This window comes from Mizuhopecten yessoensis, unplaced genomic scaffold (assembly GCF_002113885.1).
Source record: "Mizuhopecten yessoensis strain PY_sf001 unplaced genomic scaffold, ASM211388v2 scaffold7685, whole genome shotgun sequence".
Taxonomy (NCBI): domain Eukaryota; kingdom Metazoa; phylum Mollusca; class Bivalvia; order Pectinida; family Pectinidae; genus Mizuhopecten; species Mizuhopecten yessoensis.
Window position 1 is genome coordinate 373,565 of NW_018407171.1, and position 20,539 is coordinate 394,103.

At 38.2% G+C, this 20,539-nt stretch overlaps 1 protein-coding gene across 2 annotated transcripts in view; it reads right to left on the minus strand.

The window, feature by feature from the left end:
* LOC110454123 (filamin-B-like) overlaps positions 1-20,063 on the minus strand; it is a 72,215-nt gene extending 52,152 nt beyond the window's left edge. Inside the window, exons 1-4 of one of the 2 annotated variants that reach the window (XM_021503499.1) lie at positions 19,500-20,063; positions 10,185-10,374; positions 9,880-9,945; positions 6,149-6,362 (exon numbers count right to left, since the gene is read on the minus strand). In XM_021503499.1, the coding sequence (XP_021359174.1) occupies positions 6,149-6,362; positions 9,880-9,945; positions 10,185-10,374; positions 19,500-19,803 (774 nt within the window). In that variant the 5' untranslated portion in view covers positions 19,804-20,063. Of the gene's footprint in view, positions 1-6,148; positions 6,363-9,879; positions 9,946-10,184; positions 10,375-19,499 lie in introns of those variants that run through there. The other variant, XM_021503498.1, reaches the window with a different exon arrangement.
* Positions 20,064-20,539: the final 476 nt, after the last annotated feature.

Sequence of the window (20,539 nt, forward strand, 5' to 3'; positions counted from 1 at the left end):
GATACATATACTTGCCAATCAACTCACTGTGTTTTAGGATACATATACTTGCCAATCAACTCACTGTGTTTTATGATACATATACTTGCCAATTAACTCACTGTGTTTTATGATACATATACTTGCCTATCAACTCACTGTGTTTTATGATACATATACTTGCCAATTAACTCATTGTGTTTTAGGATGCATATACTTGCCTATCAACTCACTGTGTTGATATAATGAAATCATAATCGCTAGATATGTTCTATATATATTTAATTTCCCATTAATGTCAGGGCTCATTATTTGAATACGATTATTTAACGTTGATAAGAGCGTAGCTCTCGGGCGCCAAAGGCGCCCAAGCGAAGAGCTTTAATGGTAAATACAGAGTTGCTTCCTCTTTCTACACATTGCCTTTATTATTTTTCGTCCGGAAGTAGACGTCCAGTGGGGAAACAGTAAGTGTATCCTTGAAGGAAAGACAATTTTGTTTCAACCAATACATGAACATCTTCATATAGTGAAAACAATACCCATGTTTTATTACTTGTTTATTTAGATAAAAAATAATATACATTCTGATTGTAAAAAATTTAGCATATAAAATGTGATACTAACAGGCATGAAACTTCGTTCAGAGATTATCATACTATGACGTCACAAGCACGTCACAATCCATCGGCCTACAACGGTTATTTCCGGAAGGATGAAAAATAACCGGAAAATTCTGGAACTGATGTCTGTTGCATTTATCTCTTTGTCGGTGCTTCAAGACTTTTTTTATTTCAGTTTTTTCCACATGCACAATAAGTAAAAATGCGGATATTTTCTGAAGATTTTTTTGTCATCAACCCGGTTCTGTTGATATTTCTACCGCGAGATCATTAAAAATTTCATCCCCTTTTGATTTCCATTTGTTGAGAATATGAACGAAATATTGACATTTTTGAAAATCTGATAGTCTTTCCATTATTTATGCATCACCACTCATAAAAGAACCAATGGAAAATGCATTTATGACGAAATTAACAATAATTTTCCATATAACCAACCCAAGTTCAACACCCTTTTTCAGCAACGTATTACTTTTTCACAACGCGTGCCGATTTATAACTAGTTACAGACAGAAACTAATTTTATTTTGCATCATTACCTGTCAGACCTCGGTGACAGTTACAAAATTTGAAATTCAATCCGGTGTTTCAGGATGGAACAGTAAATGAGACTACATATCCATATCAAGACGATTTCAGTTACGTCAAAGTATTACAATGTTTTCTTTTTTAATTTCATATTTTTTAACTAACATCTCTGAACATTTACTTAGACTAATCGTCAAATATGTAATATGCACTTTTTCTATAGTAATTACATAACAGTTTCCCCCCCCCCCCCACCCCCTTTTATCTCAATCATTCTCGTTGTACCCTGACGGAAGCACGCAGAGGGTTTTATTCTTGATATGGGAGGGAGCTGGAGTATCCGGAGAAAACCCGCGTGGTCGGGCAGGTGACCGATATTGAATTCGGCCATCTTGGTGAAGGCGAGCGCGCTATCCACTGCGCCACCCGACCCATCACATACGTTACGCACAAGAACAAATATCTCCTTTAGCTTTGACTGGAAGAAAATGGCGTCATTGATGCAACAATTATATTGTGAATACATTTTTACCAATCATCAATGATATAAATTACATACGGGAGACCGGGGCAAGTTCGGCCATCCCTGATATTTTTGTTTTTGAGCTAATATTTACAACTTAAAGTTCTTAGCAGTTTAGTTGGCTGGGAATTCAACGACGAAAAAATGGCGAGGAAAACTCTAATGTAAAATCCCTTAACAGGAGAAAATTACTTTTGAGAGGGTAGAAAGAAAATCCTGATCTCGCTTCTAGTTATGCAAACTTTTTGAAACGGAATGGCTACTTTTTTACAGTCAAACGTGTAACACACTGACAGCTTCAAACGATAATACATGAAAGCCAAGCCAGACTGGCACTTAGAAAACAAGTGCTTGACCAAAACCATTGATTGGAATAGTGTTGTGCCTCATGAAATAACATCAAAGTGTTACCTTCATATAGAAACGAAAGTAAATCATGAGTGTCATCATCCCCTGTACCTATTTACAGACTTTACCATCTCTGACAAAAAATCAAATGACCCTGGCTATGACCATATGCTGTACAAATTGTTTAAGCCTATGAAATCTATACCAAGATTAAAGTCAGGGAGAGCCTTGTATTTCTTATTAGCCTTAGTCATACTAGACTCAAATGACGTCGAAATCAATCCTGGCCCAAAAAACAACAGTACCAAGTATATGTGTGGTACGTGTGACAGTACTATTAACTGGAACCATAGGGGTATCATGTGCGAGACATGAAATCAGTGGTACCACATAAACTGTCAAAACGTACACACAGAAACATTTGAAGATCTGAATGTTAGCGATGTAAGCTGACATTGTATTGTTTGTAATCACCGAAATTACAGCCAAATTTTGTTCGACCTAAATGGGATAAATACATCAAACCCCTATGACACCCTGTCTCTTCTTGGTGATTTGGGTACAGATACCAACATCAGTAATTGTGTACTCCAACACAAACCAATCCATTCTTCGACTCCTGTTAGAAAGAACACAGGTCCACACAAAAGACATAAACAAAAACCACTGCGAATTGTTAACATCAACTTCCAGTCGATTCGAAATAAATAACATCTTCTTGAAAATGTCTTGGATAGCACTGCGCCTGATATAGTGATTGGGACTGAAACCTGGCTTAACCCGAGCATAACATCAGCCGAAATATTCCCTTCGGGCTATAAGATCTACCGAAATGACAGAAAAAAGTCAGACACTGATAAAGATGGTGTCGGTGTACTGATCGCTATAAAAGACCACCTCATCAGCGAAGAAGTACATGATCTGACACCAAACAAGGCCAGTGAATCTATATGGGCCAAAGTGAATGTAATCGGGAGTAAAACACTCTATATCTGCTCCTTCTATCATCCCAAAACATCTGACGAAAACAGTATGAGATTGTTTAGCTATTCCTTTAAAGAAGCCACCAAAATTAATAATGCAGCCCTCATTATAGGTGTCGGCTTCAATCTCCCGGGCTGGGACTGGAAAAATAAAGTCCTCAAACCCAAAACAAATCATGTGAAAATACACTATGATTTTGCCAACTTACTGGAAGACACGGCACTCACCCAGGTAATCGATCAACCCACCAGAAATGAAAATATCCTTGATCTCCTCATTACAAATTTCCCAAACCAAATAATTCGAACAGAAATTATCCCTGGTCTCTCTGACCACGACATAGTCTATGCAGAGTTGAACCTTAACCCACAAAAAATATTCTCAAAAACCAAGATCCATCCCAGTATATAAAAACTCAAACTGGAATTCAATTAAAGCTGAGCTTATCAACGTGTACAACTGTATGACAGAAAATAGCGAGTGGGACGTAAACAAAATATGGGAGTATTTCAAAATTGAATTGTCTAAACTCATAAAAGAACATATCCCCCACAAGATAGTTAAGACAAAACCCAGCCTACCTTGGGTTACCCCTGACATAAAGAAACTTATCAGGAGAAGAAATAGATTGTACAAACGATCAAAAAAATCAGGAGACACTGAAATAAAAAATAAGTATAAAAACCTGAAACATCATATACAGAGAAAACTCCGAACATCTTACTGGAGCCATATTGATAATATCATCACCCCAGAAAACACAACGAAAACAAATTTTCCTGCAAAAAACGGTTTTGGTCATATTTAAAATCCAAAAGATCAGACCATAGTGGCAAAGCTCCTCTGAAAAAGGACGGTAAACTTGTTTATGACCCTACCACCAAGGCCCAGGTGCTAAACGCACAATTTCAATCTGTTTTTACTCCTCCTGAAAACTTTACCGACCAGCAGTTTCGCACTAGATGCAACATGCCTACTCACGATAAACACCCTGCCATGCCTGAAATTTCTATACATGAAAAGGGTGTCTTAAAACTGCTCCAAGGCCTAAATCCATACAGGGCCTCGGGCCCTGATGACATCAAACCCAGAGTACTAAAAGAGCTTGCAACAGAAATAGCCCCGATATTAACCCTAATATTTAATCAGTCTCTGGAAACAGGCATAGTGCCTTCAGACTGGAAATCTGCAAATATATCACCTGCTTATAAAAAGGGTCCAAAATTTCACCCAGAAAACTACAGGCCCATATCTCTGACCTGTATCTGTAGCAAAAGTATGGAACACATTGTGGTCTCAACTATCATGACTCATGCCGATACCCATAACATATTGTATCCGTTCCAACATGGTTTTCGCAAATCGCGATCATGCGAAACCCAACTTCTTGAATTTGTGGATGACATCTCAAAGAATCTTGATGAGGGACGCCAAACAGATATCGTCATAATGGACTTTGCTAAGGCTTTCGACAAGGTCAGTCATTCTCTCCTAAACCATAAACTAAAACATTATGGTATACGTGGAAATGTCGAAAACTGGATCGAAAGTTTCCTGACCGGTAGAACTCAGACAGTAGTAGTTGAAGGGGAGAAGTCTGATTTTGTCGATGTCCATTCCGGGGTACCCCAGGGGTCAGTTTTGGGACCCAGTTTATTTCTTTACTTTATAAACGATATCCCTGTGGGTCTAAATGCTACAATCCGTTTATTTGCAGACGACACTATTGCATATCTAGTCATCAAGTCAAACAGTGATGCTGAAACACTTCAAAAATATCTTGACAAACTGGCGCTCTGGGAAAATACATGGAAAATGATCTTCCACCCAAACAAATGCAATGTGTTGTCGGTGACTAAAAACAAAACTCCAATAGTCCATAATTATACTTTACATGGACACATACTGGAACATCTTAGACAGGACAAGTATCTGGGTGTAACACTATCATCTGACCTTAAATGGGATTCACATATAAATACTATCTGCCCAAAAGCAAATTCTACGCTAGGCTTTTTAAGACGAAATCTTAAAATTGGCTCAACATCAGCCAAAGTACAGGCATACAAATCATTAGTTCGACCATCACTTGAGTATGCCTGTACAGTATGGGACCCTCACACCCAAACAAATATTGACAAGTTGGAAATGGTCCAGCGAAGGGCAGCGCGCTATGTGCTCAATAAGCACAGGTACAACCATCGTACGTCCAGTGTGTCAGAAATGTTGGACCACCTAAAGCTGCGCCCTCTAGCAGATAGACGTAGAGATGCTCGTCTGACCATGCTTCATAACATTGTAAACCAGAAAGTCGCTATCGTAAAATCAGACAGATTAATCCCTACAGTTAGAAAATCCCGAACAAACCACCAGTTTTCGTATCAAATTCCCCAGTCAAAAACCCAGATCAGAAAGGCATCATTCTTCCCTCGAACTATACCCGAGTGGAACAAACTCCCACCTGACATTATTTCGAGCCACACAACGGAATTATTCAAATCAGCCCTCTACCGTCACCTTTCGAACGCAAATTAGACCATCTCGTATCCATGTTTCACTCCTCGTCTGACATTTTATCTTCAAATTGTTGAAGTTGGTCAGTACCATTTAGAAGTAGAAGTAGAATCACGCACTACCATATTGCTGTACGATAAGAATTTATTGAAGTATCAATTTGGGCCCGGAGAGTTTCCGCCAATGATACCGTGGCAATTTCGGCCCATGTAACACATAAAAAGTCGTAAAATTGGCGGTAAAATCTGGCGTTGCATGCTTTATGACGTCATATTTAAGCTGATTCCGATGGGGCCCGAACTTACCCGAATGCCTTCCCGAACTAACCCCATGACGGGGCTCGTTCGGCCATCCAATCCTCCGACAGGATGGTTGAATAATGTTCAAAAACGGACGTTCTGCCATACTTCCTAGAACGGACTTTAATAAAGAAACAATAAAAAAGGGACGAACTTGCCCCGGTTTCCCTATTGTTATGTCGGTCTTAATCTCATTAGAGCTTATGTTTTATTGTTATTCCTCGACTAGCCGACTTTAAATAAAGTTTATCTTATCTCATTCTGAAAGTTGTATTCTTAATCAGTAAATATCAGAGATCAACAAAAGCTACGCTCTTTTAAGGCTTTGCCTTTTCATATTATTTACTTACGGTAAAATTAAAGACGGTTGTGTTGCGCACTAACGGCTGCAGTCGCTGCAAACAGGCATTGTATCCCGGAGCCCCGACCTTCATGAAGTAAGACAGATACGTTATGGCCGACATCTCATCAAGCTCTGGACTCGCCATATATTCCGGACGCAGGATTAAAGGTATTCCGAACTGTTGTCTGGCTAGCTTCATTGCCTTTCTGCAGTTGTTTTCCCTGGAATATTTAGGACATCATTGTTTTCAGAATATTACCCAAGAATGGATGTAATGTGTGTCAGTATTATTGGATTTTGGATCATATGTCTGTATTTAGATATATGTCAGCGGTTATGCGTCTTAATTGTGGAATACTGGGCCACTTGTCCGCAAAGTGTGGAAATTGAAAAGTGTGTCTGTATTGTGAAACACTGGTTCACGTGTTTGTTTTGTGTGATATTGGGTCACGTGTCTGTATTGTGAAACACTGGTTCATGTGTTAGTTTAGTGTGATATTGGGTCACGTGTCTGTATTGTGAAACACCGGGTCACGTTTCTGTATTGTGTGATAAAGGGTCACGTGTCTGTATTGTGAAACACTAGGTCACGTGTTTGCATTGTGTGATATCGGGTCACATGTCTGTATTGTGTAACATTCGGTCACGTCTATGTTTTTTGTAACACGAGGTCACATGCCTGTATCGTATGACATGATGTCACGTGTCTCTATTACATGACATGTTATGTCTGAACACTGTGATATTGGGTCACGTGTTTGTGTGTGACATACGATCACGTGTTTTTATTTTGTGACATTTATTACACAAACACTCTATGTTTGTCTCACAATCCATGTTGTAACGCAGAATTAAAGGTATTCCGAACTGTTGTCTGGCTAGCTTCATTGCCTTTCTGCAGTTGTTTTCCCTGAAATATTTAGGACATCATTGTTTTCAGAATATAACCCAAGAATGGATGTAATGTGTGTCAGAATTATTGGATTTTGGATCATATGTCTGTATTTAGATATATGTCAGCGGTTATGCGTCTTAATTTTGGAATACTGGGCCACTTGTCCGCAAAGTGTGGAAATTGAAAAGTGTGTCTGTATTTTGAAACACTGGTTCACGTGTTTGTTTTGTGTGATATTGGGTCACGTGTCTGTATTATGAAAAACCGGGTCACGTTTCTGTATTGTGTGATATTGGGTCACGTGTCTGTATTGTGAAAAACCGGGTCACGTTTCTGTATTGTGTGATATAGGGTCACGTGTCTGTATTATGAAACACTGGTTCACGTGTTTGTTTTGTGTGATATTGGGTCACGTGTCTGTATTATGAAAAACCGGGTCACGTTTCTGTATTGTGTGATATAGGGTCACGTGTCTGTATTGTGAAACACCGGGTCACGTTTCTGTATTGTGTGATATTGGGTCACATGTATGTATTGTGTAACATTCGGTCACCTGCATGTTTTTTGTAACACGAGGTCACATGCCTGTATCGTATGACATGATGTCACGTGTCTGTATTGCATGACATGTTATGTCTGAACACTGTGATATTGGGTCACATGTATGTATTGTGTAACATTCGGTCACCTGCATGTTTTTTGTAACACGAGGTCACATGCCTGTATCGTATGACACGATGTCACGTGTCTGTATTGCATGATATGTTATGTCTGAACACTGTGATATTGGGTCACGTGTTTGTGTGTGACATACCATCACGTGTTTTTATTTTGTGACATTTATTATACAAACACTCCATGTTTGTCACACAATCCATGTTGTAAAACAGTCTGTATTTTGTAATATGGGGATTTCTCTCTCATTTATATTTTACTCTCTACTCCTTTCCTTCCAATATTTCCTCTTATAAACTGCACTGTAATCCTCTCCCTTCCATGTGGGGAAAAATTGAGGAAAATGGTGAAACACATGATTTTTAAAGAAAATTATCGGGGTGGGGGGGTTTCCTGAAGCCCAAAAAACCCTCTGGATCCGCCACTGCTTCCTTCTATTCCCCCTGTCGGATATCTCCGTCACCCTTTTCCTCCCTTCTCGTTCCCCGTCCCTCACCCCATTTCGGCTATCTTTTTTCGTCGGTCCATCCCTTTTCCGATCCATTTTGTATCATATCTCTACCGTTATGGATGAAATAAAAACACTACTCATCCTTTAGAAATACCATTCCTAGATATCGGACACAGAACTCTCCAGCGTAGGAGGTCAAAATGTTAAGGAATGTAATCGCCCTAAATTGAACACGGAAAGAAATGACTGATGTGTTTTGCCCCTCGTCGCCTCGGTGTATGTCTATACTGAAATAAAATATGCGAACAGAATAATGTACCTTGTTACTGTAGCTGTTTAGCATATCCTGCTGGCCGTCGTGCCGTAGTTGTTTTGTTACGCCCGAAATTGTACTCTATTGGATCATACCGATTCAGTTTAGTAGTGTATATAAAACAACATAGTATACTGTAACCTTATGTTTTAATATGACTGTGTATGATTTAATTTACCAATTATTTAGTCATACCTATAAACCTACAACTCTCCACCAGGTGTCTTTGTAGATACCATATCGATAGTAGTAACAATACATTTCTTTTCGTTCGTAACCTTTAAACAGAAATGGACGCAATCATAATATTGAGACCAGTGTCCAGCTGTCAATGAAGATACGTTAGTGTTCTCTTTGTGTAGAATCATTAGACAGCAGGTGGCAGGACCCCGGGGTAGAAACGAAAGTTTAACTATTTAAAGTTTCAATTGTCAAGCGACTGATCTGGCCACCGGGCCTACTGTACGATGATATCAGAACCATGAGTTTCCATAATTAACTTTGATACACAGTGCTACTTGTATCACTCAAAAAGTTCATGAGAATTGAACGGAAAATTAACTAATTCGTAATTATCAATTTATATATAAGAATATGAAGACATTAAGCGTACACAGCGACGGTGTGTAATCTACGTGTTATGTCACCCCAAAACCCACATCGTAAACACAACTCCACAGCAATGTCCGAATTAAACCTCAGCTGTGGAATATCCAATTAACGTTGTCTCATTTGCAGGCATAACACTCTTTGTATATAATCGGTGCGCAGTGTACATACATGAATAATTGTATGTATTGTAGCTTTTGTCCCTCAAATATGACGGGCGTACTAGAATGTCTAACCTAGGCGATATATACAGAGTACATTCCTCGTGTACACACTACCAACATTCCCGGGGCAGGGTTTCCAGTTAATCACCCTTATACTACCATTACTCGCTAGGACGGACACGGGGAATCTCCAGCCGTCGCTACGGAGTCAGCCCAATGACATCCCATGTCCTTTATGAAAGGAATTCCGCGGGGTCAGGTTTTTGATGGGCACTGTTGTCAATTTCCTACCGAGATTATAAGTCAGGCTAACATCCACTCCACGCTATTTAATTATCTATCTATACCGCTATTGTCACAGTGGTCAAGTTTACAATGCCAATGGACGCTTGTACATAGTGTATATACACTACTGTACTTCAGGTTCCGCCCATATCCATACACAGTCTGTTATTGAGCTAAATGTCCATAAGACTTTTCGGCGACTGGTCAGCGTATTGTATTTGACACGACACGACAACCTGAACTCTCCCCATCACCACCCGCCTTCTCTCTCTTCCTCTCCACACCTAAATGGCTCACACCTTTCCTGCCATGTCCCCTGCTGCCCCTCCCTCACAATCGTCCTTACCTGTCCAACTTGTCACATGACTTCCAGGTGGGGTATAACCCAGGCACGCAAAAGTCCAGCAGGCCTCTATCAACAACACGAATATAGCAATCAATTAATCTATCGACTGATTAATGTGATAGTAACCAAAAATTTCATCAATTATCCAAAATATAAAATCAAATATTTGTTTATATGCATTGTTAAAACTTTGACATTTTTGTAAGACAACTACGTGTATGCATGTTGTAACTGTGAAATTGTACCATATTTCGTTTTATACATGTTGACAAATTTTGCGATATTTTGTGTCTGCTTCTACTTACAAAAGGGCGCTTCCGTCGGTCCAATCGGAAGTAAAATTTGTGATACTGCACTCCGGAAGTACTGCCTGTAACCATGCCAACATCCAGTTCCGGTGTTGAATGTTTGATAACCCGATTTGATAGCGGATGACAAGCTGCCATATCAGGGCTAGAATAAGTTTGGAGTTACCCTCTAGTATCTCTTTACTATCTGTAAACAAAACACAGGTCAGAATAAGTTTGGAGTTACCCTCTAGTATCTCTTTACTATCTATAAAGAAAACACTGGTCAGAATAAGTTTGGAGTTACCCTCTAGTATCACTTTACTATCTATAAACAAAACACTGGTCAGAATAAGTTTGGAGTTATCCTCTAGTATCTCTTTACTTTCTATAAACAAAACACTGGTCAGAATAAGTTTGGAGTTACCATAGATTATCTCTTTACTATCTATAAACAAAACAAAGGTCAGAATAAGTTTGGAGTTATCCTCTAGTATCTCTTTACTTTCTATAAACAAAACACTGGTCAGAATAAGTTTGGAGTTACCCTCTAGTATCTCTTTACTATCTATAAACAAAACACAGGTCAGAATAAGTTTGGAGTTATCCTCTAGTATCTCTTTACTTTCTATAAACAAAACACTGGTCAGAATAAGTTTGGAGTTATCCTCTAGTATCTCTTTACTATCTATAAACAAAACACTGGTCGGAATAAGTTTGGAGTAACCCTCTAGTATATCTTTACTATCTATGAACAAAACACAGGTCAGAATAAGTTTGGAGTAACCCTCTGGTATCACTTTACTATCTATAAACAAAACACTGGTCGGAATAAGTTTGGAGTAACCCTCTAGTATATCTTTACTATCTATAAACAAAACACAGGTCAGAATAAGGTTGGAGTTATCCTCTAGTATCTCTTTACTTTCTATAAACAAAACACAGGTCAGAATAGTTTTGGAGTTACCATAGAGTATCGCTTTACTCTCTATAAACAAAACACTGGTCAGAATAAGTTTGGAGTTCCCCTCTAGTATCTCTTTACTATCTATAAAGAAAACACTGGTCAGAATAAGTTTGGAGTTCCCCTCTAGTATCGCTTTACTATCTATAAACAAAACATAGGTCAGAATAAGTTTGGAGTTACCATAGAGTATCGCTTTACTCTCTATAAACAAAACACTGGTCAGAATAAGTTTGGAGCTACCCTCTAGTATCGCTTTACTATCTATAAACAAAACCCTGGTCAGAATAAGTTTGGAGTTATCCTCTAGTATCACTTTACTATCTATAAACAAAACACTGGTCAGGATAATTTTGGAGTTATCCTCTAGTATCTCTTTACTATCTATAAACAAAACACAGGTCAGAATAAGTTTGGAGTAACCCTCTGGTATCACTTTACTATCTATAAACAAAACACTGGTCGGAATAAGTTTGGAGTAACCCTCTAGTATATCTTTACTATCTATAAACAAAACACAGGTCAGAATAAGGTTGGAGTTATCCTCTAGTATCTCTTTACTTTCTATAAACAAAACACAGGTCAGAATAGGTTTGGAGTTACCATAGAGTATCGCTGTACTATCTATAAACAAAACACAGGTCAGAATAAGGTTGGAGTTATCCTCTAGTATCTCTTTACTATCTATAAACAAAACACTGGTCAGAATAAGTTTGGAGTTACCATAGAGTACCGCTTTACTATCTATAAACAAAACACTGGTCAGGATAATTTTGGAGTTATCCTCTAGTATCTCTTTACTTTCTATAAACAAAACACAGGTCAGAATAGTTTTGGAGTTACCATAGAGTATCGCTTTACTCTCTATAAACAAAACACTGGTCAGAATAAGTTTGGAGTTCCCCTCTAGTATCGCTTTACTATCTATAAACAAAACATAGGTCAGAATAAGTTTGGAGTTACCATAGATTATCTCTTTACTATCTATAAACAAAACACTGGTCGGAATAAGTTTGGAGTAACCCTCTAGTATATCTTTACTATCTATGAACAAAACACAGGTCAGAATAAGTTTGGAGTAACCCTCTGGTATCACTTTACTATCTATAAACAAAACACTGGTCAGGATAATTTTGGAGTTATCCTCTAGTATCTCTTTACTTTCTATAAACAAAACACTGGTCAGAATAAGTTTGGAGCTACCCTCTAGTATCGCTTTACTATCTATAAACAAAACATAGGTCAGAATAAGTTTGGAGTTACCATAGATTATCTCTTTACTATCTATAAACAAAACACAGGTCAGAATAAGGTTGGAGTTATCCTCTAGTATCTCTTTACTATCTATAAACAAAACACAGGTCAGAATAAGTTTGGAGTTACCCTAGAGTATCTCTTTACTATCTATAAACAAAACACTGGTCGGAATAAGTTTGGAGTAACCCTCTAGTATATCTTTACTATCTATAAACAAAACACAGGTCAGAATAAGTTTGGAGTAACCCTCTGGTATCACTTTACTATCTATAAACAAAACACAGGTCAGAATAAGTTTGGAGTAACCCTCTGGTATCACTTTACTATCTATAAACAAAACACAGGTCAGAATAAGTTTGGAGTTACCCTCGAGTTTTTTCTCATGGGACACTATTTTTTTCGAGCTCTCGGACATTCCATCTTGTACCTTATCTTTATGTATACAACTGTTGTGACTCCATTGAAACTGTCCGTGGGACGGAACTGATATGTGACCAATATACATGTACCAATAGAACGAAACCAAAGTTAAGTATACATATCAGAACAAGTAACGGTCTTGTGAGTCTTATGTCAAGAAGAACAAACTGATTTGTGACCAATATATCAAAGGCATAAGTATATCAAGGAGAAACTGGCAAACCGACTTACGGCCAAACTTTCGAAAGGAAGTTACTATAACGAAACTAAAATATTTAAAAGTAGAACTGACTTATATATCTTATGCTGGGTCCTTGGAGGAATTGTTTACAACGCCATCTGTCAATCCTTAAAACGTGTTTTTCTTTCTCATTTCTTCATTTTGAATCATACAATTTTACTCTTTCCTCACCTGAAAGGTGTTCACGGTACACCAGCCTGATATTGCTGCAGCATACGGGGCAAGGTTGATATATAAATATACATATATGAATCACGTCACGTTGTAACGGGACTACAAAGCACTATACCATGGCAGAGCGAGGGCGTATACACATTTTATAAAAGTTGGAATTGCAAAAAAACATGAAAAGAATTTTAATACATATGTAATGCAGATCAAATCATTCATATCCTAAGTGGTTACTGAAGAGTTTTTGATGACAATATCAACATCCTATTCCGGAAGGTTTCAATCAGGCCACATCCAGATGACTCAATCACACAGACATGGAGTATTGGTGATAAGTTGTCCTGTTTAATAGAGAACATGGCTAGGTCTGTAGAGACGCTGCTTATAAAAATATATAAGTTAGAACATCACATGAACTCGGGTACCTATTGTACTAGATAGACAAGCTCGTACCTATTGTACTAGATAGACAAGCTCGTACCTATTGTACCACCGGGGATGGAATGATGACGTGATGTTGTTTATTGACGAGATCTATGCAGCACACGTACTATACTGCTATACTGATATACACGTTACTGTTGGTTAAGGTGCAATCTAAGAACATGTGCGATAGACCGTGCTACTGAAATGTAGGACCCTAATGTATGAACGAGGCTGTATATAGGGAGTCTACATTACAAGGTGGGTGTCCGATCTAAAGGGGAAAACTACAACTATTTCTAGTCGCATTGGTTATTATAAGCGTGTTGATCTAAACTGTGATTCAATATGACGATGACGTCACTACCCATTCACAAATTACCTTGCACCCTTGTTGCCATACGAACAAGGCGGTCCTGACTTGTTAGCCCTACAACGAATCGCAAGTAGAACAGTCCAATTCATGCAATTAAGATAAGTATATATCTGATACAGGTTCGTTTCTGATCCTCTACACCAGACTCCAAATAGTACATATAAATATTGACTTACAAAGCTATAACGTTAATATGTTACACTGTATCTTGTTATTGATGAACTTTAGATTTATAATTATATAAACGTTTATGCAAAGAATACTCATGATGTGGTCTATTCTTAAAGGCCCTGTACTCGGGGACACGGAAGCGATCAAAACAATTCTGCTGTACCAATTGCAATATTTGGGATATATATATACATATTTCTCTACTTCTAACTACCTTTTATTTCCTAGCGCCTTGATTGACAATACCTATTCTTTGGCGTTATTCTGAACGTTCGCCCAGGTCAGAAATGCAATTGGTCCTGTCCCCATGCAGGGACAAACCAAAGTCCTTAAAACTGGTGGTTGTTGTTCCCTGCTTAACGTTCAGCATAAAGGGTAAAGGCGACAATTGTTTTCCTGTTGCCATTATAATGTGACCAGACGGAATGCAGTGCTGGGTACCTTCGGGTCATGGTATTTCAGTGCGATGGCACTATAAAGTCGGTATACGCATACACAACACACGGAGGCTCGTCCTCAAATTCTGTTAATAGGACGTTTAACAAAAGAAAGTAAAACAAAACAAAAAATTGAGACTGGTGCTTGCCCGTTGTGGAAATATCTTTTAAGTTTCCCCTCCTGCTGTATCTGTCTGTCATATTATTCCAAATCCTTCAACAACAACGACAACATTTAGCTACAATTAACCATGTACATTTAATAACTCTTTTCCTGTAAAACAAGCTGTGTTCGGAGTCACAGAAGCTATCGATGCATAATGTCTCTTTAGCAAAGATGTTCTTTGACATGGCACGTTTGTTTCAGGTAACAGTAAATAGGGATATTCAATTAATCTATCAAAAGAAACTACTTCCGTTCTTTGAGTTGGTAACATGTTCTTCACAACGTTTGTATGGAGTCAAACAGAACGTGTGAATGATATTCTACAAGCTGTGAGTAGAAAGTACAGGTATATAAACTCGCTTACTGACGTTTGTTATAAACAAAGTTTGTGCTTATGGATCACATCTATAGAAGCGTACATAGTACACTCATGGAACATTTTACAGACTGCAACAAGGACACACCAGTTGACCGCAACCCACAATGCTGGAAACGAATATACACAAATGACATCCTAGGAGGTCATCAAAAGGAAGGGAGTAAAGTATAATAGAACAAACCAACCGATCGGACAAAAAATAGTTCCATAGAGTTCCATAACATTGGCATGTGACGAAGAGGAAAACGGTCGGATACCTCCCCTGGTCGCCCTAAAGATAGGTAATGAAGACGGCACGATGAAGTTGCTGGTTACAAAATGGTTACATATCATTACACTAAAGTTATCAAGATATCAGGGCTTAAGTCCACTAAAGTTCACGCCACATAGGCAAAACGAGTACAAAGATACAAAAAGAGGAAGAGACATCATCAAAGAGACAGGACGAGGAATAGCATCATCAAAGGTACATAAAGAGGGAGGGACATCATCAAAGAGACAGGACGAGGAAGAGACATCATCAAAGGTACATAAAGAGGAAGAGACATCATCAAAGATAAAGAACGAGAAAGAGACATCATCAAAGAGAAATAAAGAGGAAGCGACATCATCAAAGAGACAGAACAAGGAAGAGACATCATCAAAGGTACAGAACGAGGAAGAGACATCATCAAAGAGACAGAACGAGGAAGAGACATCATCAAAGATACAAAAAGAGGAAGAGACATCATTAAAGAGACAGGGCGAGGAAGCGACATCATCAAGGGTACATAAAGAGGGAGGGATATCATCAAAGAGACAGGACGAGGAAGAGACATCATCAAAGGTACATAAAGAGGAAGATACATCATCAAAGATAAAGAACGAGGAATAGCATCATCAAAGATACATAATGAGGAAGAGACATCATCAAAGAAACAGAACGAGGAAGAGACATCATCAACGAGACAGAACGATAAAGAGATATAATCAAAGAGACATAAAGAGGAAGAGGCATCATCAAAGAAACATCAAGAGGAAGAGACATCATCAAAGGTACAGAACGAGGAAGAGACATCATCAAAGGTACATAAAGAGGAAGAGACATCATCATAGAGACAGGACGAGGAAGAGACATCATCAAAGAGACATAAAGAGGAAGAGACATCATCAAAGAGACAGAACAAGGAAGAGACATCATCAAAAGTACAGAACGAGGAAGAGACATCATCGAAGAGACATAAAGAGGAAGCGACATCATCAAAGGTACATAAAAAGGAAGCGACATCATAAAATATATACAGAACGAGGAAGAGACATCATCAAAGAGACATACAGATGAAGAGAAATCATCAAAGAAGCATAAAGAGGAAGAGACATCATAAAAGAGACATAAAGAGGAAGAGACATAATTAAAGAGACATAAAGAGGAAGAGACATCATAAAAGAGACCTAAAGAGGAAGAGACATCATTAAGGAGACATAAAGAGGAAGAGACATCATCAAAGATACAAAAAGAGGAAGAGACAACATCAAAGATACATAAACTAAATCTGAAGGCATGAGCATACTGTTTTAGTAACCTCCAAGTAAAATGGGTACACTATGCACTGTGACAGCACCTAGTGATACTGTATCGTTAGGGACATCCCGGACAAGTACTTGTACATCCTAAAGCCACAACAGACATTCTGGAAACCAACAGGTCATTGTTAAAGTGTCGGGGATCTTACGTGGGAGAAACTGGGAAGAAATTAGGAAAAGATCACAAAAAAGGACGTAAAAAGATAACTATCTTCAAGTAACTAGGAACACGGTTACATTTTGTAAATCGTTCACCTCAGTACAACAGATTGACACTGAAAACATGCATAAAAACCATAACCAACCATAAGATGGATTAGGAAAACACGAAATTTTGACAAAGGGACAACCAGATTACGACCTCATAATTCAGAGGTAAAATGTATCGAAAATGTTCATCACAGTATATTTACATTTGCCCCCGCGCCGTCCCATTACAATAGCGTTAGAGGGCAAGTGTAATTATATAGGCTATAATTACAACTGCTCGACTATAATTACAACTGCCTGTTTCAGGTGTAGGAATATGTAAACAAATAAAATGGCCGCCTGAAATGTATTTTGAGGCAGGGCAAATGTTTTTTTGTAGAAACATGTCTTAAAAATAAATAAATGTAAATATAAAAAAGTTATTGTTTAAATGAACAGAGATGAGTGTGATCGCCTCAGTCATCTATATGACCCACTGGTAGCCCGAAACTGTGCTAAATCTTGTGGGTGGACTTCCGGTGTATCTTGTTCTATTTAAATCATATGGCCATACTTTTCATATTAGTAATATTCGACAAAATGTCCCTGCTTTAAACAAACACCTACACTTTTATGTATACAGAGTGAATACTATCTCTATGCTGATCACGATGTTACGAATAGGACGCTGTCGGTAAAGACGAGCGTTATAACTTTTCTCCTCCGCTGGTGTTATTATAATGTTGTGGTGATGTCTGCTGAGAATATTACCAGAAAACGTCTCCTTTTGTAACCTAACTCCCACGTTCCTGTGAAGTAGGTAGAGGGTCTGATGTCTCCTGTATGTGTTTCCATGTGTGACTTTATGAGTTAGACGCACATTTTAAACTAGCAACTACCCACAGCTTCGTCTTACATAGTCTTAGACTACAAAGCTAACATCTAGACCTAACGGTGATAGTCATCTAGTGCTAAGTCTAGCGCAGCTTAGACCTTTCTTCACATATCATTTCAATGGTTTATATATTGATAAACGATATTGGCAAACACATGTTCATAATAAACTTAGGCACAGCGTAACACATCAATCGTGGAGATGTTTGATGTAATGGAAGGACGAACTGATTCAAAAGGACGACCATGACAAAACGTACCTAATGATCATTGATTGATCATGACGACTTAGGCGTGACGTCATATTAGAAGTTTTCTATGACACGTGATAGATCGTAAACCTAAGCAGGCAGTATGCCCGCAAGGAACAGTTGTGAAGCACACAACACTGTAGTATAACTGGATGTAGGGTACGTAGGCTGCAACATTAGAGCTAAGATACATAGACTGTGAACCAAGTGAGATAGTATTAAATGTTACAATTTGTAGCTTGGTCGGTTCAGTGTTAACGATGAGAGGTCGACTGGGACAATACTGCTTGATGCCAATCGTATATACATAAAGTTTAAAAATAGAGGTTCAAAGTCATTCGTTTGATAAAAATACTCAGAGTTTAAATAACTTACTCGGTATAAATTAAAACTCTATATCTTTGACTTTAAATATATGCAATTTATGCATTATATAATTAAAAAGCTAATAACGCGTGACGTGATGGGTTCTACACAAACGTACCAATAAGCTACAGAACGTGTATATTAAATAATTGGCATGCATAATCAGTCAGACGGAGCGCATACATTACACAGGTGAGTTCACAAACCTGTAACTTAAACATAATATACAGAGGAGTACCTCTGAAACAAAGCTGTAGCAACTGTCATTCAGCTTATTTTTTTCGGGAACAAACAAATTATTTGTTTCCCATATGTATAATTATTTTTGTTTGCAGATTTATGTACTAGGATTCCAAGTTTATGTGAACAAGTTGTATACATAATAATATGTGTTTAACAAACAATAAAGAAAACAGGTGGGTTCATTATCTATGAAGGAGTTCTAGATGTAAATGGCCAAAACGTCCAGCTGTGGGGACGTTCAACACAGCTATGTAGCGGTGAACAAGTTGCCGTATAAATACACGAACAGGTTTTATGGGTATCAAAAAAATAATCATAATGATACATGGACATAATGATTTTTTTTATAATATGTTAACAAGTGTAACAGTCGAAAAATTCCACTGAACACGGTATGTAGGGACATACTTATCTGTGAGCGAGTTATGTAGTCACGATCTAATTTATCTGTGAACAAACTGCTAAGGTTCATGATATAATATTAATCACTGAACAAGAGGTAAAGACTTACCATGAAGAAAATATATTAACGAGTAAGTTGTACATGGTGGAGGTGTTCATTACCTGTGAACAAGTTTGCAGGTTCATGACATAATTTATCTGTGAACTAGTTGGGCGGGCATGATGCATAATACAAGACTGCATGTTGTATAGGATACAGATTATAAATGAACAAGTTATAAATGGTATCTCTGAACAAGCTATACATTGACATACGTTGTATGAACCGATTATCTGTGAACACGTGTTCATCTTCTGTGAACATGTTATTCAGATCACGGTATACATGTGAATAGGTTTAAGATATAACGTTACACCTACCTATGTTGATAATGCGTACGTTGTCGTCCGCGATGCCGTTCAGGGCTACAGTGATGTTTTGGAGTTTTTCGTACTTATTAGTCGGTTTTGAGACGGTCCCTGGTAATTTCTGTCGCTTAAGAGCTTCCACCAGAGTAAAAAGCTTAACGCCATCTGAAAAATCTGTCCTTAGGTCACGAACCTCCGAGCCTTTAGATTTGAGCTGTTCATTTACCCAGTTAGTAAAGGTATCCTTCTGAATCTGCATCCACTGGACATTGTCCGTAGGGGCGAGCGAGCCATGGGACCCGTTCATGAACGACATGCCTCCTCCCAAATCAATGATACAAGTTCAAGTTATAAGAAATGTTTAAAACAACAACTGAATCACTTACTAAAGACAAACTCCAGCTTACACATGGCATATTTTGAAACACATCCTCGGCTCTTTTTGATTTAAAATTTCCAATGACATACACAATAATATATGAACTGGGCTTGAAGTCCTCCGCCCGTCAGACATTGCCTGTAAAGATACACAGTCTATAAGATTGCACGGTTGACAAGTTTAACGACTTGGAAACACCTCTACTACAAAACGAATACGTGATCAGTAAGCGAAATTTTACCTCCGATGGTGTAACGTTGAAGGTTTGCTTTTGTACAGCGGTACCGACCGGTCCAACCCGACCGAGAATGGCACAAACAATTGAAACGGTTGTGATATGATAAGGAATTTATCGTTAATCCTACGAACTGTCGCTTCTAGACATTGTCACAACCAAATACGCGGTGCGAAATGTTATCAATGTTTTTAGTGTTGTAAGTTATTTTTCGTTCAGGGTTAATTAAATTTGTAGAACGTTTCTGTTGAATCGTCTGACCCAACGATCCATAAAATCTATGGGCAGTGATAGTCGCCCTTACCCTCCGTGGTGTGTATAGCTTGTAGTGTTTCAAGGGCCGAAATCAGCAGCATTTAAGCATCCTTACATACGAGCGCCTTTCCGACACATGTTTGGTTCAGTATAGTTATTGACTACATTAAACCTTACAGTTCC